Source organism: Rhinopithecus roxellana, chromosome 2 (assembly GCF_007565055.1).
Source record: "Rhinopithecus roxellana isolate Shanxi Qingling chromosome 2, ASM756505v1, whole genome shotgun sequence".
Lineage (NCBI taxonomy): Eukaryota > Metazoa > Chordata > Mammalia > Primates > Cercopithecidae > Rhinopithecus > Rhinopithecus roxellana.
In genome coordinates this window covers 286,954-314,784 of record NC_044550.1, presented here as the reverse complement: position 1 = coordinate 314,784, position 27,831 = coordinate 286,954, and the positions used below count along the sequence as shown (strand labels likewise).

Below are 27,831 nucleotides of genomic sequence, written 5' to 3'. Positions count from 1 at the left end.
TACCTGGATGCCTACAACTCATTTGACTGTATAGGTTCTGTCCAAGGATAGAAAGCATTTTAAAACCAAATGAAATGGAATAAATTATGAACATAGAATTGGTATTCCTCTGGCATTTTCCCCTGGGGCAGCAATGCTAGCAAATATCTTACTGTTAACAAAAACAGCCTCAATGCCAGCAGTATCTGTGTATACAACTGCCTAAAAGTCCAGTAGGTATTCGTCTTACAGTTCTTTCATTTTCTTAGTCATAAAACGTAGGACTGCCAATGACTAGATTATGGCATATAACCAAGGAAATAATGACTATAATGATCAACTTTTTATAACTTCATACACCCTTTCTTATCAGGACCTCAATGTACTTTGTTGGTAAGATTTCTATTTTGTGCAGCATAAAATGAAAAGAAAAAAAATTCATTCATGTCTTTTTCTGGTGGTCCCTAACCAAAACAGCCATAGTAAAGAGTGCAGCAGTAACCATGAACGGGACTGGTGTCCTTATAAGAGTCACAAGAGAGCTTGCTTTCCATCTCTGCTCTCCACCATTCTAGGATACAACAAGAAGTCAGCAGTCTGCAATGTGGAGGAAGGCCCTCGCCAGAATCTAACCATGCTGGCAGCCTAATCTTTGACTTCCAGTCTCCAGAACGTGACAAATACATTTGTGTTGTTTATAAGTCATCCAGTTTATGGTACTTTTTTACAGCAGCCCAAACGAAGACAGACAGGTAACTGTGATAGCAACAGGGTCTCCTGCCTGTCACTGAGTGACACAGACATGTACAGCAGTGCCTAAAGCAGCATGGATGAGTTCACAGTGTACTCAATGAGTACTCTGAAAAACCAAAATCTAAATTTCTACCTAGTACAGAGGCTGTTCCATACATCATGAACATAGTATAATGCAATCAAAATTTCTCTGTCTGAACTGACAACTCAGATTTTTCCATCCCTTTACAGAGCACCTTTCATATTTATGTCCTGTTCTCTACTTTCTAGTATCCAAATCTTAGTAGGCTTCCAAACTTAGCTCTATCCCATATCTGTCCTCCCAGATGCATCTGTCCAAGCTGATTTCTCTGAACGCCTTCAGATTCAACCACCCAATTTAGTCTTCATATTCCATTTATGGTTGCATCTGAGAACAGCTTATCACCCTAAACAAACTGTGTTATATTTTACTATTCCTGCACAGTTTCTCCCAGAACTGTTGAGTCAATTCAACTGTTGATTCAAAGAAATGTCTTTTGAATAAGGAGAAAGACAGTGAGAGTGACAGGGAGAGAGAAGCAAAGAAACAGAAAGAGAGAAAAATTCAGACTTAGAAACAGAGCAAAAAAGACAGAGACAAAAATATGCTAAGAGTAATAACTTGACAAAGATATGAAAAGGAGTAAAAAGTTCTGGCAAATGCCTCAACTGCAGACTACATCGCCAATTGCCTATTCCTGCACTAGGTCATTCATTTCCCCAGCCACTGTATCATATTCACAGAGCACTATGATGACCCACCAAAGGATGAGGACATTCTGAATGTTCCCCTTCCTCAGGATGCTTGCTATCCCATTGTTAGCTTCTAACGAATGATGCACACATTATCTTGTCTGAAACCTAATGCAAAAGCTAAGAATAGAATTGGTATTCCTCTGGCATTTTTTTGAAAGACTAAAGGCTATATATGTATCTACATATGTACTTGCACACATGTGCAATGTTTAAAGCAATCCCCAAAACAAGAAGGGAAGAGAAATCAACTGGGCTAACAAATCTGCTTTATGATCTGCCATAAATTTTCCCAATTCTAAAAACATTATCTGACTATATGGAATAAAAAGCCTGTTCTTACTAAGGAAATAAACAACCTGAAAATAAATTATTTACTGTTAACAAAAGTACCAATGTTATATAGATAAAGGAAACTGCTTTTAGCCCCAAGAGATTCTTATCAAGGGTTTTGATGCAACATCCTTACTTGAATCAAGACTAGCCTCTATATTAGGTTTCTAGAGCCAAGATAATTCCATCAACTGAAGCCATTTTTGTTGGGTGTCTAGGTGGCTTCTGCATCATTTCACTCAACTCTGATACTAGAGCTCACTTTCCCCAAAGCTGAGGCTTCTTGGATAATCTGGAAGGTTTACACGACACAACAAAAAAAAAGGTTACTGAATGCTATATGAGATCATACTAGCTTCGAGTTGTTTTTTAAAAACGTCAAGGATGGGCTGTGTGCAGTGGCTCATGCCTGTAATCCCAGCACTTTGGGAGCCTAAGGCAGGCAGATCAGCCCAGGTCAGGAGTCCGAAACCAGGCTGGCCAACATGGCGAAACCCTGTCTCTACTAAAAATACAAAAATTAGCAGGGCATAGTGGTACACGCCTGTAATCCTAGCTATGGGGGAGGCTGAGGCAGAAGAATCACTTGAACCCAGGAGGTGAAGGTTGCAGCGAGCCAAGATTGCACCACTGTACTCCAGTCTTGGAGACAGAGTGAGACTCCGTCTCAAAAACAAAAAAAAAAGGTCAAGGATAGAAGTCTGTCAATATTTTTCTATCTTTTTTTTTTTTTTTTTTTTTTTTTTTTTGGAAGATGAGGCCTTGCTTTGTTGTCCAGGCTGGAGTGCAGAGGCATGATCATGGCTCACTACAGCCTCCACTTCCCAAGCTCAAGAGATCCTCCCACCTTAGCCTCCTGAGTAGCTGGAAGTACAGATATGCACTACCACACATCCGGCTAATTTTCTTTTCTTTTCTTTTCTTTTTGTATTTTTTTCTAGACACTTGGTTTTGTTATCTTGCCCATGCTGGTCTTGAACTTCTGAGCTCAAGCAATTCATCCACCTTGGCTTCCCAAAGTTCTGGGATTACAGGCATGAGCCACTGCACCCAGCCCATTCCTATTTTCAAAAGGAAAGATTGTGGAAGAAAACCAAGATAGATCACTTGGATAGACTGAATTTAATAGGATCTCCAATTGCATCTTCCCAACTATTTAGAGGAAGAAGCCAATAAAAGTCCAGAGTGAGTTTTACTTAATTTTCCTGCATGCGTACAAAGAGTATCTAGTTTCTCCACATCTGTATCCTTTTTCATAGCTTAAATGAAACCTTGCCTTCCTCTCTAAAGGCTTCCAAAGAAAGACTGTCATTCTCTCACCTTTCCCACCCCCTACCTGCCCTTTCCTTAAGCCAAGAAGTTTCAATGCTAGCCTATGGGCGAATTATGCTCACATCCTCAAGAGTCTGCATTTTATTCTAACTTATATAGCTCCTCCAAGAAATTACATTTTCCTTGTCCTTGTTTTTCATTTCACCCCTTCTTTCTTGTTGATTCTTGCTGTAAGCAACCTCAAATTCAATGGTGATTGAGGCTCACATAACTAATTAAAAAATATTCATATAAGACTTCTTTATTGAGATATATAAATTTTCTGCTCTAAACACAATCACCTGGGTATCACACAGACATATCAAAATCAATATATTCAAAATGGAACTTGTTCCCTTGAACCTGCTTTATAGACTCTGTTTTCTATTAGTTAGTGTTTGAATTAGAAAATTCAACATTATTATCAATATATGCCTCTCTCATACCATCCATATATAATCAGACAATAGCTCCTATTTGGTTATATAACCAACTCTGTTTCCCACTGCCTTCGTTCTAGCTGTTATCATCCTTTACCTGAGCTACCTCAAAAGCCTCCTAATGGGTATCCCTGCACATGGTCTATTTCCACATGACCCCCAAAGTAATCTTTCTAAAATAGAAACCAACCATGTTCTACTCCAAGCGCCATTCAAGGCCTTGATAACCTCCACTCTGATGCTACTACAGTCTCCCTTCATCCGTACACCAGTCCCTACTCCACAAGTATCCAACATTCTCTATCATGTGTCAAACTGGAGAGTCGCGACTCACCCGGTACCTAAAATGTTTCCTCCAACTTGCATTCTTTAATGTCTGATAAAAGTTGTAGCCTCTTACTCTAGAACCGTGGCACCTAGGCTAAAACTTCTATCACATACACTGGATTCTATCGCAATTATTTCCATACATTGACCCTTCTTAACTAATCCCAAGCTTCTAAGGATAGAAGTTATTCACCCTCTATACCCAGCAATATGGCTGACACACAGTAGTCACTCAGTGTTTGTAAAGTAAATTGATTTCATGCAGATTAGCATAATTTAATATAAAAGTAAGCAAAAATGAGCATCTTCTCTCCTCTAAAGAGTTAACTCAGAGATTATGAATCATCTTGAAAAATCAAATGTACTTGAATTTGTTGTTATGATCCAGAGAGAATAACTTAATTTAAAACCTCTACGACAAATCATTCAGCAGTAAAATAGCAGTGATAGTAAGCACCTTTATAAAATTCATTTATTCAACACATATTTTTTGAGTATTTTTGTGCCAGGCACTCTGTTAGATACTAGAAACTCTGTGCTAGACGCTGGGAGTTCATTCATTCCAAAGTATTTTCCAATAAATTATCTCATTTCATTCTCACAAACATCCCATGAAGTAGAGAGGACATTGATTATAATCTCCATTTGGCAGACGAGAAAACTGAAACCAAATAGTTCATGTAACTTGCTCAGAGTCAAAGCCAAAAAGATGCAGCTCTAGAACTAAAACAGTTATCTCCTGAATCTAGTCCTGGTGCTTGCTCTGCTATTAAAAATTATTTAGGCTGGGCATGGTGGCTCACACCTGTAATCCCAGCACTTTGGGAGGCCGAGGTGGGTGGATCACGAGGTCAGGAGTTCAAGACCAGCCTGGCCAAGATGGTGAAACCCCATCTCTACTAAAAATATAAAAAATTAGAAGGGCGTGGTGGTGCATGCCTCTAATCCCAGCTACTCCAGAGGCTGAGGCAGAGAATTGCTTAAACCTGGAGGGGCGGAGGCTGCAGTGAGCTGAGATTGCGCCACTGCACTCCAGCCTGGGTCCGTCCAAAAAAAATATATATTTAAAATCTGTAAATTCTTGCCCTATCACCCTTACCTCCCCTCTGAAGAAGGTATTAATGTTAAAAAGTAATTTTTATTTTGGTCTTAAATGTCAAACTGCAGAAATATGAAGTAGCAGCATCTGCAACAGTCCAAGGCCAGGACTAACCTGTTATCCTTGCACACAGTCACATTATCTCCCCCAGGTATCAGCTTCTTCTGTTCAATCACTCCATAGCTTTCTCGGCAGATCTATATTTAAGGTGGAAAAAAGAAATATTTCAATTTTTTTGACCATTCACCTTTGTAGAACTCAAATGACTGAGAGAGCCTTTAGGAACAAACATAGTTTCATGACTATTACAGAAAATTAGTGGGAGAATAATGAGAACTTGAGTTAGAAAACATTAGCAAGTTAAAAAAATCTTTTGTTTTAGGACATGGAGTTGCCAACAAATGCACTCAAGGAGAAAATGACATGAACTCAAGAATATGTGTCAAGAGTAGGAAGGATTATTTCTTCAATAATTTTCCTAAGTGCATAGATTAATCATTCATTCATTTATTCAACACACCACTGAACTCCTATAACACTCAAGACACTATGACTAAAATAATTTTTTTCAAAGAAGTCCCTGACGTTTTTCTGTGATTTGAAGAAGAACTAATGTTAATTATCACTCTACAGATGGTAAGAGAGACAGCCACAATCCTAAGTAAACTGTGGAAATTCTTACCGTGAAGTTGAGGCAGAAAGTCTCCTCCACGTCCTCACCAGGGTAATCTAAAAGCTCTTGGAGACTCCTAATCATAGAATGACAGAAAAGGAAAAGTGGAAAGTCAGATACTGCTGCAACAGTGTTTCTACTTCAGTTACAAGTCCAGATCATTTCCAAGGAAAAACTATGAAAGGAGATTCTGGAATAAACATAAATCCAGATGGACAGAAAATCATGTACCTACACCTTGAAGACAATTATGGCACTAGACCTATAAAACATTCATTAATTGGCCGGGCGCGGTGGCTCAAGCCTGTAATCCCAGCACTTTGGGAGGCCAAGACGGGCGGATCACGAGGTCAGGAGATCGAGACCATCCTGGCTAATACGGTGAAACCCCGTCTCTACTAAAAAATACAAAAAACTAGCCGGGCGACGAGGCGGGCGCCTGTAGTCCCAGCTACTTGGGAGGCGGAGGCAGGAGAATGGCGTGAACCCGGGAGGCGGAGCTTGCAGTGAGCTGAGAGCCGGCCACTGCACTCCAGCCTGGGCAGCAGAGCAAGACTCCGTCTCAAAAAAAAAAAAAAAAAAAAAAAGCATTCATTAATTATTCTCTCTTCTTACCGACAAATCTTATTAGACTTGAAAATACATTCAGATGGATTTTTAACCTAACATACTTGTGTCCTCTTAACTCTGAAGTAGTCTGCAAGTGTGTGTGTAGATATATAAATGAGGAGATGGTATTGCAGGGGCCTCCAGCCAGCTTCACTGGCTTATACATTAGTAAAATAATCCTTCCATCATAAAAAAAAAAAAAAAAAAAAAAAAAAAAGCCACAAAGTCACCACATCCACTTAGGAATTTTAATGGCTTACTTGTTAATGCAGAAGTCTCTATTTGGTAAAGACCAGGGGTGCCCAATCTTTTGGCTTCCCTGAGCCACGTTGGAAGAAGAAGAATTGCCTTCTTCTTAAAATACACTCACACTAATTTTTTTTTTAAGAGATGGAGAAAGGAAAAGAAGTTGTATTTGAGAGGTTATGCATTGCACAGGCATATAAAGCTGATACTTTGCATGCCAAATGTGTCCATAAAAATATACTGTCTCCGAGTAATTCAGCATAAAACACTGCTAACTGTCCTTAACAACAATATAATTTTAAAAGATTGATTTCAGACACTCCAAAATTTCACCAGCCAAGAAAACTATCATAGTTGTTCACCTTCTCCCTAATGTTAATCAGCGAAATAAGTTTCTTTTTAAATATTTTTTTCTTCCTCGAGACTGAAGAGACAAAAATAAGTCTGGTTTTGTTATTAGTACACAGATAAAATATATATTAAAGAAAACACATCTTTACTTTTTTCTTCACCCAGTTAGAAAGGCTTTTATTATTATTATTATTATTTTACTTTAAGTTCTGGGATACATGTGCAGAATGTGCAGGTTTCTTACATAGGTATACATATGCTATGGTGGTTTGCTGTACCTATCAACCTGTCATCTAGGTTTTAAGCCCCACATGTATTAGGTATTTGTACTACTGCTTTCCCTCCCCTTCCCCCCCACCCCCCGACAGGCCCTGGTGTGTGATGTTCCCCTCCATGTATCCACGTGTTCTCATTGTTCAACTCCCACTTGTAAGTGAGAACATGTGGTGTTTGGTTTTCTGTTCCTGTGTTAGTTTGCTAAGAATGATAGCTTCCAGCTTCATCCATGTCCCTGCAAAGGACATGAACTCATTCATTTTTATGGCTGCATAGTATTCCACGGTGTACATGTGCCACATTTTCTTTATCCAGTCTATCATTGATGGGCATTTGGGTTGGTTCCAAGTCTTTGCTATTGTAAATAGTGCTGCAATAAACATACATGTGTGCAGGTGTCTTTACAGTAGAATGATTTATAATCCTTTGGATATATACCCAGTAATGGGACAGCAGGGTAAAATGGTATTTCTGGTTCTAGATCCTTGTGGAATCACCACACTGTCTTCCACAATGGTGGAACTAATTTACACTCCCACCAACAGTGTAAAAGCATTCCTATTTCTTCAGAGCCTTGCCAGCATCTGTTGTTTCCTGACTTTTTAATAATCGTCATTCTAACTGGCATGAGATGGTATCTCATTGTGGTTTTGATTTGCATTTCTCTAATGACCAGTGATGATGAGCTTTTTTTCATGTGTTTGTTGACCACATAAATGTCTTCTTTTGAGAAGCATCTGTTCATATCCTTTGCCCACTTTTTGATGGGGTTGTATTTTCTTGTAAATTTGTTTAAGTTCCTTGCAGATTCTGGATATTAGACTTCGTCAGATGGATAGATTGCAAACACTTTCCCCATTCTGTGGGTTGTCTGTTCCCTCTGCTGATGGTTTTTTTTGCTGTGCAGCTCTTTAGTTCGATTAGATCCCATTTGTCAATTTTGGCTTTTGTTGCCCTTGCTTTTGGTGTTTTAGACATGAAGTCTTTGCCCATGCCTATGTCCTGAATGGTATTGCCTAGGTTTTCTTCTAGGGTTTTTATGGTTTTGGGTTTTTTACATTTAAGTCTTTAATCCATCTTGAGTTAATTTTTGTATAAGGTGTAAGGAAGGGGTCTAGTTTCTGTTTTCATATGGCTAGCCAGTTTTCCTAGCACCATTTATTAAATAGGGAATCCTTTCCTCGTTGCTTGTTTTTTCAGGTTTGTCGAAAATCAGATGATTGTATATGTGTGGTGTTATTTCTGAGGTCTCTGTTCTGTGCCATTGATCTATGTATCTGTTTTGGTACCAGCACGCACCATGTTGTTTTGGTTACTATAGCCTTGTAGTATAGTTTGAAGTCAGGCAGAGTAATACCTCCAGCTTTGCTCTTTTTGCTTAGGACTGTATTGGCTCTATGGGCTCTTTTTTGGTTCCATATGAAATTTAAAATAGTTTTTTCTAATTCTGAAAGGAAAGTCAATGGTAGCTTTATGGGAATAGTATTGAATCTATAAATTACTTTGGGAAGTATGGCCATTAAAATAGAATAATTCAAATGTTTCTAATATAAAGAGAAATATTTAAGGTGCTGGATATCCCAGTTACATTGGTTTGAACTTTACAAATTATATAATGTATTATATTATCACATGTATCCACAAAATATGTATATCTATTATGCCTCACCAACAAAAAAAGTATAATTAAAGAAAGAAGATACAGTATTTTCAGGGTGTAAAACCCAAGGACATGGAAGGTCAACTTTTCCAATCCATGGGTTCTTCTAGGGCCCCTGCAGGACTTGAGCATATGTGGATTTTAGTATCTGCAGGGTGTCCTGGAACTAATGTCCCTTGGATACCGAGAGACAACTGTACCGATAACACTGGCAATGTTTCAAGCAAGTAGCTGTACAGCTACATCTTAGACAAAACACATATAACAGGGTCTAACCATAGGATGCAATAAACTCAGATTTGTACAGATAGTATTTTCAACCTTTAATCCTCATGCCAGAGGCAGCCACAACAGTTTCAGATACCAATCGCCTTTTAGCTTTGTACCTTCCTTCAGTGGGTGACAACTCCTTTAAGTCTTCCAAGCCAGGCTTTACATTGAGTAACTTCTTGTAGAGAGCCAATGGGAAGTGGAGATCAACCACAGTAGAGTTGTAGATAGCTAGTCCACAGGTTATGCCAATCAAGTGAAACCAGTTGTGCTCTACAAAACACTTTTTAGGACATATACAAAAGTGTTAAAAAGAAATGCAATGTTTGTGGCCTTCAAACATTCTACAATTTCCCTCAAAATATTTTCAAAATAAAGGTCTCATTAATATTTAGTTACCTTCTGTAGCAAAGAAACACACTGACAAAAGTTGTTATCCCTTAAAGACGCAACGTAGACAGAGTTAAGCATTTGCACCTAGTGATACAGAGAACAGCTCATAGTCATCTAGAGCAGGGCTGTCCAACAGAACTTTCAGCCACGATAGAAACATTCTATTCTGTCCAATCTCATATGGTAGCCACTGGCTACATGTGTCTACTAGGCACAGGAAATGTGGCTAGTACAATGGAGCAAATTAATCTTTGTTGTTACTTAATTTTAAATAAATAATATATAAATAACCACATGTGGCTAGTGCCTAGTGGCTACCTTTTGGTATGGTGCAGATCTAGGAAGAAAACTCTCATAGAAAAAAATGTAAATGACAGTCTGATTGAAATTAGAATGCCTTTAAAAACTTAGCTCTCCTACTGAAGTTTCAAAAATAAACTGTGCATGCATATGTGTGTGTGTGATAATATATTATCATTGTTATTAAAATCAGACATATTTGATTATTGACCTTCCACGTGTCACAAAACCAATTTATCACACTGTTTCTTTTTACCCTTCTCAGATAAGAAGACTTGGATCTTACCTACTAGAAATGGAAATGGGACTGATGGCTCACAAAATGCACTATGAGGTCTTGGTAACAAGTATAAATGAAGACGGGATAAACATTTTAATTACTTATAAACATTTTGAATTATTATCCTTGCTATGTTCCCCTTTGCAAAGTCAGAAATTAGGGGATTGGTCCGACAACAAAAAGAAAGTTTAATCTATCTGTTTAATTGTGACACCACTTACTTACCGTATCTGAAAACCACAAGAGATTTGAATCTTGATAGTAGGTAAACATTCCATAGATGGGATTCAAAAGTTCTTTTAACAGTAAAAGAAAAAATTCCTTTGTAACACCACCAGCATCCACTGCTTCTTCACCATCAAAGATTACCTTAAAGTAATGGAACAGAATTAATGCTTCAGGGAAATCTATGACAAATTTTATCTCTTTTCAGCAGACCATTTTCTAAACTCAGGACAAATGAAGGAAAGTATAACAAAGAATATACACTGATGCAACGAAAACTGCTAGGTGTGTCTGTTGATCATTGTTGGTAAAGTTTTAACAAGGTATTTATAGATACACAAAATTTTTACTAGGTGCTTCAAGGGATACAAAGGAAGTCAGAAATTTACCACCTGTCCTTAGAAAGTCTACCATCTATTGGCTGGGCGTGGTGGTTCACGCCTGTAATCCTAGCACTTTGGGAGGCCGAGGCAGGCAGATCACCTGAGGTCAGGAGTTCGAGACCAGCCTGGCCAACATGGTGAAACCCTGTCTCTACTAAAAATACACAAATGAGCCTGGCGTGGTGGCGGGCACCTGTAATCCACTACTCGGGAGGCTGAGACAGGAGAGTCGCTTGAATCTGGGAGGCAGAGGTTGCAATGAGCCGAGATTGCGCCACTGCACTCCAGCCTGGGCAACAAAGAGCAAAATTCCGACAAAAAAAAAAAAAAAGAAAAAGAAAGTCTACCATCTGCTTAAGGCAGAAAGACAGACATAAAAGCAGAGAATACTTTTTATTTTTAAAGAGTCAAATATATAATGAGAGGTAAATATTCTGGCACATAGAAAAAAATGATTTTTCATTTAACTTGAATAAAAGAACACTTTCTGGGAGAAATCACTCTCAATAGGGTTCTTGAAGTAACTGCTGCATGTAGAAGGGAAGAGGGTATTCTAATCAGACACAGACATGGGCTCTGTGAGGGAGTGAGAGTAGGCATGCTGGATACATAATGGTTATTAACAGTAACAACTACAGCAAATCAACAAATGACATGGAGTTTACTACATGCCAGCTCTTAAACTCTATTAACCTAATCCTCAGAACAGCGTTATGCGTAGAGTCCTATTATCCCCATTTCAGAGATAATGACTCAGGCACAGAGCTAAAAACAGCATTCAAAAAGCTTACACTTGTGGCTGTCTTCAAGATTGCCTAGAGCAGGACAAGAGTAAAAGTGGGACAGAGACTAGGACCTGGATTACACAGATGCCAGCAGAATACTGCTACAAAGCAAGAACTGCCTCACCTGAATTACCTATTGAAAACAGGGCAAAAAGAAAAGCTGTATCAAAAATATAGCCCAGAAGTTCTGGGGAGAACAACCAGGCAGATTGATGTGACTGATGCTACTGATTAGGAATTTTGGAAAGGGTAAATTATGGAGCATTATTTACCCTTTATGGAGATGATCAGTTCATTTCATGCCTATTACATTTCTGAAAGTGGAACTTATAAAAAGATTAGCAATAGGGATATGGAAGTTGTCTGAGGGAAAAGATGAATGACTTTAAACAATTTCAAATAATTCACTAAGTATTTCTAGAATACCTACTGTGTACCAAGCATTATGTCAAGCCCTGAAAATATGCATGATCTATGGAGAGAGAAATTTTTTTTCATTTAATAATTGGCAGGTACTAGGTGTGCCTCTCATAATAGGCCAATAGCTTCCCAGATGATTTTACTACCTTTCCATTTTCCTATTTTACCTTCTTTCTCTTAAATCTTTGATATCCACAATCTTCCTAAATGGTAGCTTAATAGTTGTAATTAGTCAAAGCTTTCATTTTTGTTGTTGTTTGCTTGTTTTTGATAGACCTGGAACTGGTACACCAAAGACAGCAGAAGAAGACAAAGAAAGCACTCTAAACTTTCAAATAATCCACTGGCATTTTTACCCAATGTTACACTGAGATGTTCTGTTTGGTGATTTGACAAAAGAAGGTGATTCAATTCTTGTAAAATGAATGAAAGAATGGCGACACCCCACAATTTTAGTAAGATCATTGCTGCTTAATCAACACTGAAGAAAAATTGCCAAGGTATTTAGAGGAATATCCTGAAGGAACTCACTTTGAGAGGCTTTTTCAAATCAATATCAGAATGAATGCTCAGCTCTCTTAGGGCATCTCCGACAAGGTTGTTTCTGCGAACGTGAAGGACCAGGAAGGGGCTTCTGGCCAGCAGAGGCTCCAGGGTGAGAAGCATGAAGACATTCTGCAGGTTGGCTCCATTGACTGCCACCTGGAATGGCACAGTCAAGAACACAGTTACTCAGAGCACATGCGTGAGTTGGGAGAGCAGTCAGCTGTGCTTCTGGACTTGGCGGCGCTGACTGCACCTCCATTTGGTTCTTTTTTTCCCTCTTAACTTCCACAGATTTTCTAAGTTACTTATGTTTACGCAGCACACAAGTCTTTCTAATCTGGACTCACAGAAACTAACTAAAACAGTTTATGAATCATATGATCTATAACCAGGTCCAGGAAAGTGACTTAAACCAGTTGATTAATACTAAAATAGTATCATGCTTAAAGAAACATGGTAGAAAGTGGGTAAAAACCACAACTTTCAAAATGGCAGGAAAAGAAAGCTAATAACCACTTGTTAAAGAGTTATTCTTTGAAAAATTTCATTTCTCTTGAAAACCTCTAAACTGTCAATCTAACAGATACAGCGATATGAAAACAAACATATATACAGATAGATGCAGTCAGAGCTGGAAAAAGACAGACAGGCAGACAGTCAGAGATGGAGAGGGAAAGATAAATGAAGTTATATATCTATATCTACCAACAGTAGGAATTGGAGGATTTGAGCTACTAATTCACAAATGTTTTTGTGGCTTGTCAAAATCAATTATACTTTATAATAAAAATGTGTATTTAAAATAAATTATTAAATAAATCTCTATAACAAGTTTTTATTCAACGAAGAATTCCCAAGTTCCATTTAACTCTCTCTCTCTGTCAGGAGTCAGCAAACTAAGGCCCCACATATCAAATCCAGCCTGCTGCCTGTTTTTGCACAGCTCTTGAGCTAACAATGGTTTCTACGTTTTTTTTTTTTCTGAGATGGAATTGTGCTCTGTCACCCAGGCTGGAGTGCGGTAGCACAATCTCGGCTCACTGAAACCTCCACATCCTGAGTTCAAGTGATTCTCCTGTCTCAGCCTCCCGAATAGCTGAGATTACAGGTGGGCACCACCACGCCCAACTAAGTTTTGTATTTTGGATAGAGACAGGGTTTTACCATGGTGGCCAGGATGGTCTTGAACCCGACCTCAGGTGATAAGCCTGCCTCGGCCTCCCAAAGTGCTAGGATTATAGGTGTGGGCTGCACCCGGCACGGTTTCTACATTTGTTTAATGGGTGAAAAAAATCAAACGAAGAATAATCTTTCACCACATGTAAACATTATATAATATGCAAATTTCAACATACACAAAGTTTTGTTGGAATATAGCCATGCTCATTCATTTATATATTGTCTATCACTGCTTTTATGCTAAAATAGAGTTGAATAGTTGTAACAGAGACCATACGGTCCCCAAAGCTTAAAACATTTACTAAGTCATCCTTTTGCCAATCTCTAATCTACATAAATGTGTATCCACCCATGTGTGTTATATTCAACACAAATTACTGAAAAGTTTCAAACAGCTTTAAGAATTATAATGGAATTTCAACCAAATATGTCTTCTCCTATTAGAAAAAATTACAACTGAATGTCTAGAAAGGGAGAAACACATTAAAAAGAGGAAATAATTTCTAAAATATAATACCTGCATCTGTAGTTCAGCATCTGTCTGTAACATTTTGGTCTTGGCTTGGGCATCAAAGATGAAAGGGTAGGAACAAAGTGTTACAGTATCCTAGAATAAAGCACATTACTGACAGTATTATACTATTCCACAGAAAGTATAGCTGGAAAAATATAAAAGCAAATTTAAAAAGGATCATTTACCTGTATTATTGATGGTCTAGCCTTCTGTGTAAAGAAAAATAAAAAGTCTCTTACTTAAATTGTAAAACCTGAATTTTAATCCCTCCAAAAGTAAAATATAAATAACAAAACACAGAACCAACCTGACTACTGGCCATAGAACTAACACCATTTGAATGGCTGACTAAATTTTAAGGGAAAAGATGTTTTGATGGCCACAGAATGAGAAAAAGAGCAAAAGCAATTAAAAAATATTTTTTATGACTTTTAAAGGGCATGTCACTAACTCTCCACAATTCACAGCATTAACAGAATTCTCTTTTATAAGAAATCTAATTCCAAAACAGGAGCTTTATAACCTTGACTTCACAGGTTAATCTTTGTTGGGTAAAGTGGACAATACAAATTACATTTTATTTGTTAAATGATGTTGCATCTTCCTACACACACACACACACACACACACACACACACACACACAGGCTGCTACTCTTAGGAGAAACCAAGTATTTGGAAAGAATTTCAGGAGCTTCTAAAGAGGACTTTATCTAGTAAACTGTTGCTGACTCAGCACTTAGACTAGTACTCGGCCTACAGAATGCATTCCATGGATATGTGAATGCACCTGTCAATAAACTTTGGAGGGGAGTAATGGTAAAAATCCACAACCACAATGAAGGACATCTAGGAGATGAGTTACAGTTTCACTTTTTGTTAAGCTGTGTAACAAACATTAACTTAATATTAACTTCATAGAAACAAAAAAAAAAATCAACAATATAGGTCATGTTTATCTGTAGCAAGAATTACCAAACAGAAAACCACAGGTGTATTCTCAGAGATCTGGGAGTACTCTATATATTTCTTAATGATATCCTAAACAAAATTAGTAAAACACATTAAGTTATATTTGTTTGAATAACTGCATTGGCATCATGTTATTATTTAATTGTCCAAGTGTAGTGAGAAAAGAGAGAAGCAGTCTTGGCATGTGGATGCTGCATCTGCACCTAAGAAAAGGCCAATGCGGTCCTGGCTTGCTGCATGAACGTGGTTTAACAGCAGTTGAAGGAGAAAAGAGAGGTGAGTCATCCCAGCCAGATGGGCAGTGGAACTCAAGCACCAGGGCCTGATAGCACACAGGCCACATCCACAATGCAACTGGGGTTTAGGTTCAGTAAGACATGCTTGATCATCACATAAAATCAATGAGGCTAATCTGCATTTTATTGCTGTTAAAGTTTTGCTTGTATTTAATTTATAAATTTGGTTTTATAACTGTACTATATCAGAACCATATGAATAAGCAGTATGTACCTCCTTTTGTCCTTATGGATATTTAAATACAATAATTTAAAAGCAATTTTAATTAAAATCTACCCTGTTAACCCTTTATAACTAGGTTCCTCCAGGGATCTTGGCACATTTCTCTAGACAGAGAAACACTAATCGAAGAAACAATTCCAGTCCAGTGAGATCAGGTATGAAATCCTGCATATATCATCCAGACCAATCTTACTCACTCTCATGCCTACATATCCAATTACTTTGAAGTTAGAAATCAAAATGACTAGAAACAAAAAAACAAAACCACACCATAAAAACAGCACTATACAAAAAGCTAAATCATCTTCTAGTCTAGGTACCTACAAAAGATATAAGCATCCTGGGAAAGAAAGCAGGCTTAAAACTGGTGCCAATATTCAGAATTTCCTCATCTGTTTCTCAGAAAAGATTAGTTTACGCAAAGCATTATTTGCCTATTCTCAAGGGAAAAGAAAGATCTTGAACGAGTGTTGGTCTATAAAGCAAGATAAAGTTTTTAGATACTTCAAACATAAAAGTGACTATGGAAGAAGTGATAACACAAAACAGTTCTGGCATTACAAAGTCCAAGCCTACTTAGTATTTTTAAGTACATACTGGCATTTTAGTTGGTGTAATGCAGTTATTTCAGATATCAATCAGCAGTTTTTTCTGTATTTCTTGGCTCTTTCCAGTCCCACTCCTGTTCTCTGACTCTCTCTCCCCACCCTCTTCCTGTAATCCCCACCTCAAGCCTCCCTGCATCCCTTAAATATCCACCTTCTGTAGCTCATAGTCCCTCTCAGCATCCCTCACCTTACTCCTTCCCACACCCCAGAGTTGAAGGAACCCAGTTTTGGAAGCAGGCTGATCTCTCTACTGGAGAAAGGGAGGAGTTAAATTGAGGGCAGGGTCACCATTCTCTCCACTGAGAGGGATGGCTGGAAAGAAATCCAAAACTGCCTCAGTTAGGAGCCACAGCCAAAGCCAGAGAGACACTGCCCAGAGCTGGTGGTCTAGAGGTCTCAGGTGAGCCAGCAAGGCAGGCAGGAAGATACGGAAGCCTTACAAAACGGAAGTGGCAGCTCTAAGGAAGGCAAAGGATGGAAGGGTATTCAGTCAAAAGAAGCTGCGAATGTGTAACAAAGGTCTGCTTATACATCCACAGACTTTTCATAAGTCTGTAAGTTTTTGTATTTCATATATAATAATTTAATTTCATTTTTATTCTGTGAATGCTGAATATTTTAGAAATCGTACTCACTCTTGTATTTCCGTATTATACGAAATAAATCTGCATGATTTTGTGCCACTATTGCTATTCATAACCTAGAAGGATGCACATAACCTGAGAGGCTACTTGTCTTGGACTATCCATTCCTCAAAAATGAGTTTCACAGACTTAAAACTAGTAAAGTACTAGTGGACCATATTTCAAGTCTCCCTGCCTGAAACAGGGCTGTACTGTGACCTAAGCTCATTTCTAAAGCATATGAAATAGAAGCAATGAATAAGTAAATGGAATAGAACAGAAAAATTGGGAATATCGTTTTTTTAAAATACGAAGTCAACATTTCCTAAATGTGGCTGCAAGTGGGGCAGGAGGTACTACACGCACAGGTACAGTGCTGGAGAAGAAATACAGCCTCCTCTGCCTTAGGGCCTGTCTTGTCTCACACGTGCACAATACTCACAACTGGAGACAAAACACTGCCTGGCTTTGTCTCCTTTAACACATACAGCAAGATGTCGAGCTTTATCTAGCTTTTATTTTTGAAGGATTGACATTGTGGCACTGACTTTCCCCACTTGTGCTGCCCTCTAGAGGAGCCCACCAATCACTCACTCTGTGCTATTTGGTTTTTAAGTGCAGATAAGGCAAGTTGCTGATTGAAGTAAAGGAACCACTACCACCTCTTCTTTAAAAGGAGTAAAAATCAGCCACTTTAGAATGTTCCTTCTGCACACATGTGTTAGATCCCTTTGGGAATTTTTCACTGCTGCTTCTGGGCTAAACACTCTGCAAAGGTAGACACCATATCCATACATGTTTCCACTCCCAGTGACTAGCAGGCAGACAGCACACATTAGGTGCTCAAGAAGTGTTTAGTGAAAAATAGTTATTGAGGGCTTATTATATGCTAAGTACTCTGCTAAGTAAGGTCTTTCCATGCTTTCTCACATTTAATTTCCACAATCTGTTATAATTCTTATTCACAAAAGAGGATGCTGGGCCTATAGAAATTAGGTAATTTGTCTAAGGCCACGGCCATTAGACCAGAGTTGGGAATTGAACCCAGGTCTTTTTGGCTGGAGCCTATGCTCAACAATATGCTACACAGCCTCAGCTAGTAACAAGCTAAAAATTCCAACACACCAAAAAAATCCATTTATTATTTAAAAGTAGTTAAAATAAACAAAAATAACAAATGAAATAGCTTTAGTATTTTAAGTTAAAATCCAAAATATCAAGAAATTTAAAATTCAATTTCTAATATCATTGTACCTCATACACTAGAAAAAATTCCACAAAAATCACAAACGGTCATAGACTAATTTCATGTAATTTTCCATATTTCTTTAATAACTGTTACAGTTATTGAAAAGATGAGCATCTGTTATTCAAGATCTGATATTTGTTTATCAAATGTTAAGAGAAAGGAAGTTTAAAATATTGTAAAAGTTACTTCATTATCTCTACTCAGAGACTACTGTCATACTAATCTAGATTTTAACATGAGCAACTTCTTCTTCAGGGTAAAAAAGAATTACAATTTGTTAGACTTATTTTATTCAGCATTAAGTCACAGAAAGGGTAGATTAGAAATCAGAAGAATTGACTTTTATTGCTAATGAAATTGGTGGAAAAATTGTTTAAGTTCCATTTCCTCATCTAGAAACAAAGCAGTTGGCCTAAATAATTCATCAGGCTTATTTTACCACTCATAATGTTATTATTCAGTGAATAATTATTCATAAATTGATAAAACAGAAGGGCTTATTTTTTAATAATTCCTAAATTTGAAAGTGAAAACAGAGTTCATTACTAGCCTTCATGTTAAATTTCCCAAGTCAACCCATTTAGAACACTCTAATTCATTTATATTAAAAAGTATTTTCTTGGCCAGGCACAGTGGCTTACCCCCTGTAATCCCAGCACTTTGGGAGGCCGAGGCTGGTGAATCACTTGAGCTCTTGAGTTCAAGACCAGCCTGAGAAACATCGCAAAAACCCCATCTCTACAAAAAATACAAAAATTAGCCAGGCGTGATGGCACACACCTACAGTCCCAGCTACTCAGGAGGCTGAGGTGGGAGAATGGCTTGAGCCTGGGAAGCAGAGGTTGCAGTGAGCCGAGATGGTGCCACTGCACTCCAGCCTGGGTGATAAAGCCAGACATTGTCTCAAAAAAAAAAGTATTTTGTTTTCTCAGGGTAATCATAAAATCTTATTTAAAAATAAAACACTGTATGCATTTTTTAAGTCTCGAGAGAAAAAAATACAACATTGTGTCTAGCATTCATCATCCATTATTTGACAAAGAAAACAATCCTGCTTGTTCAGTTAGATCAGCCTATTGAAATGCCTTGCTTTTGGAGACAACTGCTGACTTCCAAAAACCCCACAGGAAAAATATTGCCCTAATATTGGTGATGAACCTGCTACACTGGCAAGGACTCACCTCAAATCTGCTGCCCACGGCTTCACAAAATACAAGAACTAAATTATCATTCTGTTTTCCGACCGAACTCAAATTTGCACATACTCCACAGACAGGCGATCCTAAAGAGCCTTGCATATATCCCAAGCCAGTGTGCTATCAAAAGGAGCAGTTCCTGCCATGCCAGTGGCGGTAGGCAGGAATCCACAGGCCCCTGAATGGCATATCTAAAATATAGTGAGACAGCGCTGGATCAGGGATGTGTGACACTTTCACACACATAATTCTCAATCAGAAGGGGCCTATGGGGTCCAGGTAGCTGACATATGATGACTGAAGTAGGCTGTCAGAAGACAATAATTACCAAACGATCCTTCCTCAATGGCAGGGATAAATTAAGCTGCAGTGGGAATTGTGGCATATACACAAGCCTCATCTAAAGAGTCACTCTTGAACTCTGGCCACTTGCTGTCATATGGGAAGACAGGTCATATTGCCAGATCTTCCAAGTTTCAAGGAAAGCTAAAAATTCATATTTGCATTTGTCTTGTTTTTTTTTTTTAATTAGGGTTTTAAAAAACCTAACATAACATGTACCATCTTAAGCATTTTTAAGTGTACAGTTCAGCAGTGTTAAGTATATTCACACTGGTGTACAACTGGATCTCCAAACTTTCTTATCTTGCAAAACTGAAACTATACTCATTAAATAGCAACTCTCTGTTTTCCCCTGCCTCCAGTCCCTAGCAATCACCATTCTACTTTCTGTTTCTGTGAATTTGACTACTTTAGATACTCTGATTTTTAAAAGGTGGCAACTTTTAATGTGTAACATTCTGGGTGACTACTCATTTATGACTCCTTATAACACTGATGATTACTTAAAGCACTTCCAAGTTTCTAGAATGCAAAAGGCCAGCTGGATGAAGAATAGGTGAGACACTGACACCAAAGTCAAAGACATATTATAGCACTCACATGTGCTTTTCGTATAAAAAGACTAAAGCTTTAAAATATGCTTTATGAATTCTTACCATCCCTGCTTGATGCAAGAACCACATGAGGTAGTCTTCCTGAATGTCCACGAGACTGGAAATCTCAGGAATGTAAAATGTATCATATTCCACATGCTTCACCTTAAGATTTACCTAATGAAGAACAAAATACAGACAACTAAAACATGGCTTCGCAAAGAACATCTCACAAGCATATTTTACCCTACCATCTAATTACCCCCTCCCCACTAGCACCTCCTATGCTCACCTTATATAACTTCTCCAAGAGTTTGAGAGCTGCTGTAATATAATTGTTAAACAATACAGGAATTAAGAATGTCTTTCTTCCCCTCAGTAGATAAAGGACTGCACCTTTATAGAGGTTTACCAGCTTCATGAAATAGTTCGGGCATACCTGAGACCACCAGTTATCTTTAGAAAGAAAGAAAGAAAAGACATTATTTCAACACGTAATCTTGGGCAACTATTTATGTCTTCTGCCTGCCAGTTAAAAATTGCTTTGTCTAGAAGATAAACATTAGTCTAAAATGCATTTTCCCAAAACTGACTTTAAAAAGAATCCATTAAAACATTTTTGGAGAGAACAGCAGCTGTACAAGAATCCCTGGAGTTCTGTTTTTTTTTTAAAGCTTGGTCTGATTTTTTACAAAGACTCAACCTGAAGGTTAACTCACAAGTCCAATTCCAGACTACATGTGGACAAGAAACACATATTTTGGGCAGGAGTGATCCCCACTGTATTAATCCAAAAAGTATTCTTATGTCCTAGTGCTTTCAGCTACCACTAAATCCTGAAGCAGAAATGCAAAGGATGACACACCCTAGAAGCAGCAACAATACGGCAACCATTCCCTTCCCTTTAAGAGGTATCATTAGTTGAAAAACTGCCATTTTTATTTCTCACCAAATAATGCTTTCTCATAACCAGACAAGAAAATTATAGTACTGGCTTATATTTCATTGGAAATAAACTCAGCCATACTGAAATATTTAAAGAATGAAATAATATGTCTAAGATTTCCTTTAAATATACTCCAACAAAAAATAAAAAGGCGGTGAGGGCAAGAGACAGATGAAATAAAATGGGCAAAATACTGACAACTGCTGAATTTGTGTGGTGACTATCTGTAGCATACTCTCTACTTTGGGGTATTCTTTTAAATATCAATAATTAGAAGTTAAAAATAAATTAAGTGTGAAATTGAATAATTATGTTCTCTTTGTAATGTCCAGTCTGGAAAAATAAAAATGAAAAAACTCTAAAACTTCAAAGTGAGGTAAGATTCCTTCTAATATTGCCACCTCTCTGTTTCACATCAACTAGAACACCTGAGAAAATGTTCCCCAAAAGGCTTTTGATCTTAAAAAAATTAAGTACTAACATTTACTAGTGCTTTCATTATTATTTCTGTTTTTATCTCTTCTACAAAGGTGGAGGCAATATAGAAAAGCCAGCATTCCACCTTCAGGAACACAGTCTCTTTATTCGTGGGGAGACCACACTCAAGTAACATCCCAGTCCATCTGGAACACAGAAGTTACTGAGCTGCAATGACACCTAACAAAATTTACCCGGGGGGGGGGGAAAGTAAAAAGCCAGGTGATAGACTTCCTGCACTTGATTAATAAAAACATTTCAGGCGCTACTCCCATGAAAGACACTCTCCAAATCACTGAGGAACGGAAGGTTTTTATCTCAGCAAAGTGTCCGGAGCCTGCAAAAATCAGTGTGGACTCAACTGTCCTAAAAAAGAAAAACAAAACAAACATTTGGTAAGTCCACACTAGGTCATTTTCTTTCTCTTCTTTTTTGGAGACCTCTGTATCACCAAAACCGCTCACTTCACTCCCACCCCCTAAATTAGACATAGGAGAAACAGCGACCAATGTACACGAATATTGAGGCCCTATTTATTATAAGCAAATGTGGTAGAAAAAAGTAGTTTCAAATTAAATAAATTAGGTTTGTGAATATTATAAAATCAAGATTATTCTGGCATGAGTCATTTCAAATAATCTAAATAATGGTTTTATTTTCAACTTGAAAATAGGGTTAGCTAAAAATTAACAGCAAAGCAAAAAAGGTTTTAAGTGTTAAGGATATTAAATGGCAACAAATAGATTCTTGGATCTCAATCCACTGGAGCCAGGAGTCACACCAACAAAACAAATGAGCATAAAACCACTGATACCGAGGTTAGCAAATTTACCTAGTACTTTGCTGGGGTTTGTATCCAGCCGCAGAATGGCCATAGCCAAGGGAATAGTCAATGTTATATAATACTTGGAATCCTGGAGTAGGGGAAACTCAGGTAGTATTAAATAGATTCTCATGGCTTCAACATCTGGTGGTGAGCTTGACAACTGGGGAATCAGGCAACTTTCAAAACTGTTCAAAATCTGTATGAGAGAAAAGAGTAATGAGAAATTCAAACAAACTTGAGATCTAGTGAACTTATCTCTAAGTTCATAACCTATGTGATAGACCCTCAACTCTCATTCATTCACTATGCACTGAGAACCTACTATGAGCCCTACACTGGTCTAGGCTCTCAGTACATATCCATGAAAAGAAAAGCCAAGGATCCCTGCCAGTGCAAACTGTATATTCTAGAGGGGCACTGCCTTGGAAAGGTTTAAGCCAAAAGAAAACAAAAGGTAGGTCTAATTCCCAAAGTAAATACAAAATTAAGATTTGGAGACTTTCACTTTTTCATCTTACTCTTTTTCACTTGAAATTGAATTCATCAATACAAAAATGCATTTTTAAGAATGCACTTTACAAATATAAGAAACATACCTGTTCTAGAATCATGGAGTGCTGAGAGTTCATTAACTTCTCAAATAACACCCTAGTTGAGTTCAGGTCAATCCCAGGGATTTTGGGACTCGTTTTAAAATGTTCATCAATTCTAAACAAACAAAATAAAAAAAGTATGTAATAAAAGAAAAACAAAGCAAACACTCTGATAGGAATTATAAACAAGTAAACAAAATACTATGTTCTTACTAATCAGATTTAAATTTGACCTGGCAGATAAGATCCACAAAAATACCGCATTTTGCGTAAATCTCAAAATAATAAACCCAAAATAAAGAATAGTATTTCACAAAGAATAAAACACACTGGAATTCCTTTTACAAGAATTTTCAAATTTTTAAATCTGTTTTCCTTCAAGTCAAAGTACAAGGACTGCCATATGAATTTAAAGCTATCTTGAAGTTCATAAACAAAGAATTATTTCCCTGATTTCGTATCGTGTTTTTTGGTTTTCTTTCTGTATTTGTGGCTCATTGAACTAGATGTAGATGCTGTTACTTGGTGCAAATAACATCCCCTGTGCAAATTGGTCCACTCATTAACAAACAACAGTAGAACCTCCTTGTTGAAAGCCTTTCTTATCAAAGTATTTAAAATAAAAACGATTGGCCGGGCGCGGTGGCTCAAGCCTGTAATCCCAGCACTTTGGGAGGCCGAGACGGGCGGATCACGAGGTCAGGAGATCGAGACCATCCTGGCTAACATGGTGAAACCCCGTCTCTATTAAAAAATACAAAATACTAGCCGGACAAGGTGGCGGGTGCCTGTAGTCCCAGCTACTCAGGAGGCTGAGGCAGGAGAATGGCGTGAACCCAGGAGCCGGAGCTTGCAGTGAGCTGAGATCTGGCCACTGCACTCCAGCCTGGGCGACAGAGGGAGACTCAAAAAAAAAAAAAAAAAAAAAAAAAAAAAAAGATCTAGAGTAAATGCAAAGTTAATGTCTCTCATCCTTAACACAAAGGATACAATTACATTCACCCAACGACTAATTTCACTGCTACTATTTTCAACTTTCTAGCAACCAAATCTTTTTTTAACCTTAAATAAAATCTTAGCATTTTTGAGACTTAGAGAATATCTCACATATCCCGCTCTTGAACCTACCACATCTGTTAATTTACAAAAGAGCTATCTATTTGCAAAGCAGCTTCTGTTTTTGGGTAATGGACACATTGGAATGATTTGAATACACTCCGACTGCAATGTTATAATTTTTGAAAACAAAAAAGAGTTTCTAACATTTTAAAAAATCATAATTATATGTATTGAAACCCCTATGGTCAAATGAAGATAAATTGCTTGTACTTTGTTTTTTGGGTCTTTCGTTGTTGTTGTTATTATTTTTAAAATAAATCTGCCCAAAATATAGAAATGAATTCTGGTTTCCAGTATGTAATTTTCCATATGCTTACAGATACTTTTTGTTATGCTGTTGAGAAAACAAAAACAAAATGTTTTGTCTATACGTGTTTATTGCTTTGTAAAACTGGTCTTCATTTTGATTGTTTTCCTGTGATGCATCCTATGTAAACTACAGGAGTTGACTTTCTGAAATAGTACAGATGTCAGTTTGAAAAAAAAGGCTTTCTCCGCAACTCTATACGAAATCTGTGATACTAAAGGTGAACAACCTAACAAGTCTGGCCAAGAGCCCTTCCCAAATGTCATGAAAGCTATCCATCTAGAACAAGGTTTCTCAACCTTGGTACTATTGACTTTTGGGGCCAGAGGATTCTTTGCTGGGCAGGTGGGAATGAAGGATGTTTAGCAACATCCCTGGGTTCTACCCACTGGATGTCAATAGCAAGTCCCTCCCCATTGCACCAACCAAAAACATCACCAGAAACTGCCAAATGTCCTTTGGGGAGCAAAATCAACCTGGCTGAGAACCCCTGTTCTGGAAGGCCAACATCAGCATAATCTAGAATATCTTTCCCTGGAGGAAAAAACTAATTACTAAATATGAAATGAATTGTGTGAGCTCATTCCAGCTGCCTTAATTATAAAAGTAAATGACTTTATAATCTCTAAATGTAACCAAAGAGAGATTCTGAAGTGATCTCCTGCAACCCAGTTAGGGACTCATTTATAGGGAGGAGGTGATGATGGTTGAATTTAGGAGTCAACATGACTAGATTAAGGAATACCAGGTAGCTGCTAAAGTATTATTTCTGGGTATGTCTGGGTCAGTTTTCTGTAAGAGATGGGCATTGAATTAGTGACTAAGCAAAGAAAATCCATCCTCATCCAGTGTGGGTAGGTACCACCCAGTCAGCTGAAAGCCCAGACAGAACAAAAAGGCAGGGCAAAGACAAATTCTTTCTCTCTCTCTTCTGGAACTAGGACATCCTTCTTCTCCTGCCCTTGCACATCAGAACTCCAGGTTCTGTGGTCTTTGCACTCCAATACTTACACCAGGAGCCCCCACCCATTTCTCAGGCCTTCAGCCTCAGACTGAGAATTACACCATCAGCTTCCCTGGTTCTCAGGCCTTTGGACTTGCACTAAGCCATGATGCTGGCTCGCCTGGTTCTCCAGATTACAGATGCCTATGGCAGGATCTCTCAACCTCCATAATCAGGTGAACCAACTCCCATAGTAAATCTCCCCACTCTCTCTCTCTCTCTCTCTAGATAGACAGATACATCCATCTGTCTATTTATCTCTCTCCTATTTGTTCCATTTCTCTGAAGAACCTTGACTAACACAGGGATCGAGGGATAGGGGTGGGATTCACACAGAGAAATGAAGTCTAATTCACCTTGAGATCTCATTAGCCTGGCCACTGGCAGAAAAGGATTGATAAATAATTAGGACTTGGGATCATCAAAGACCCAAACCCATGATAAGACCCTTTTGCTGCATCAGGTTCCTGAGGGAGATATTTGCAGAAGGGGTAAGACTAAGAAAATAAACATTCTGTTTACTACTGGGGAGTTCAACCTCAAATATAATTCTCTGGTGAGCTGGGCTGGACCTAAATCCAAGGAGCCCCTGAAGCCTTCTTAGAATTACTCCCTAAATTCACTCTTTTTGAGAGAAAAAAATTTAAAAAAATAATAAAAATTTTAAAACTATGGGAAAGCAAACCAAAGAAATCAAGAAGATTATTTGAGGAACTAAGAATTTAAAATTATGACACATCTTAGAATACTCTGAAAATCTTACTGAAAGAGATAAAGTCTCTCTCGGTAATCTGCTTTTCTGCCATTCAGGTATGAATCAGCATTGTTCTTCCAGCATTCCAATTTTTGTGCAAAGCATCAGCTTACCCATTAAATTAAGGCCAACCACCATCAAAGAGAAGAAAAGTCTTTCTTCACAGCCTTTGCTGAGTAAGTATTTGCATCACACGTAGGGTTTTAATAAACTTTTTTTAAAAAGAAGGGGCCTCACTATGTTGTCCAGGCTGGAGTTCAGTGGCTATTCACAGGCATCATTATAGCACCCTAAAGCCCCAAACTCCTAAACTCAAGCAGTCCTCCTGTGTCAGCCTTCCAAGTAGCTGAGACTATAGATACACATGAGAGTTTTTAAAGGCTCTAAGTCACTTACTTTTTTTCAAGAAAACTTCCATTCCAACAGGCTGCAGAAGATAATATCTGAACAACACCGCTGCTCAAAAAAAAGAAGGGTGGGGGAAGCCTTTAATAATTACAAATAAATGGTTATTTAAGTATCAACAATAAAGTAATCATTTACTCTAGGATTTAATTAATAGCTCTTTCTTAGTCAGCTGAAGCTTTGGAAAATGTGCATTTGCTTTAGAAAAACAGGATGTCACATCTCAATATGAAGAAGAACTTAAGTTTTCCATGTTAGGAAAAAAAAAAGAGTATCAAAGCTCCTGAAAGAAAACCTCTTGTCCCAATAATGTTCTTGAACATTTTCCTACCACCAAGCATCTAAGAAGTGCCCTATCTAAACTCCAAAGAGATACACAGAATAAAACCAAAAAAGAGAAGCAAAGGAATTACTTCCCGAACACAGAAATTATCTTTGCAAATTAATAACTGAAAAATTACTTCTATTTTGCTGCATATCTGAGATGGAAATTAAAAAATAAGTGAAACAAGCACTTATTCCCATTACCTTCTATTATACAGGCTCTGGGGAAACAGCTAATTCTGAGGACCCAAAATGAAACTGGACATCAGGAATCCTGGGCCTTTCCATTCAGTGCAAGGAAAAGGGAAAGAATAACACAAATATATGCCTGGGGAGGGGATCAGAGTAGTTTCTCTTAACCACATAATTAGATCAGGAAAGATCTTTAAAGATCTTTTCTTCCATCCATTCATTTTATAAAAAAGAAAACAGACAACTAATGGTAAAATGTCAGTTTCCCTTGCTGGACCCCAGCTAGCCCTCATGTCCTCTCCCCTGCTACCCTTCCAGCCTGAGTTCCTTGGCAGAGCCATCCTATGGTTACAGGGATCCTGAAGACTGCCACAGAGCTGCTCTAGGGTGTTCCTAATGCTCTCTTGCTCAAAAAATTACTAGCTCAAGTGCCTCAAAGTTTAGAGTCCTGGTCATTTGGCCCACTACAATCTATGTCATAATGCAGGAACCATTATGTACGTTTCTGGGGATAACCACAACTTAATGCACAGAGCTTGATTTACTCTTCCCAAGAATCAGACTTCGCAGAAAAAAGTGGAGAGGCTGAGGAAAGCCAATGAAAATGTGTAAGAATGTGCAAAGGAAAATTATCCTTTAAATTTGATAAAAGGTCTCA

At 37.9% G+C, this 27,831-nt stretch overlaps 1 protein-coding gene across 1 annotated transcript in view; it reads right to left on the bottom strand.

Annotated features, from left to right (window-relative positions):
* The window catches only part of HERC3 (HECT and RLD domain containing E3 ubiquitin protein ligase 3), a 121,989-nt gene that overhangs the window by 16,614 nt on the left and 77,544 nt on the right, over positions 1-27,831 (bottom strand). The window contains exons 12-23 of the mRNA XM_010356900.2: positions 26,649-26,708; positions 23,073-23,184; positions 22,483-22,672; positions 20,520-20,683; positions 20,291-20,404; positions 14,312-14,335; positions 14,130-14,219; positions 12,419-12,589; positions 10,300-10,443; positions 9,218-9,384; positions 5,699-5,765; positions 5,131-5,213 (exon numbers count right to left, since the gene is read on the bottom strand). Of these exons, the coding sequence (XP_010355202.2) occupies positions 5,131-5,213; positions 5,699-5,765; positions 9,218-9,384; positions 10,300-10,443; positions 12,419-12,589; positions 14,130-14,219; positions 14,312-14,335; positions 20,291-20,404; positions 20,520-20,683; positions 22,483-22,672; positions 23,073-23,184; positions 26,649-26,708 (1,386 nt within the window). The remainder of the gene's footprint in view (positions 1-5,130; positions 5,214-5,698; positions 5,766-9,217; positions 9,385-10,299; positions 10,444-12,418; positions 12,590-14,129; positions 14,220-14,311; positions 14,336-20,290; positions 20,405-20,519; positions 20,684-22,482; positions 22,673-23,072; positions 23,185-26,648; positions 26,709-27,831) is intronic.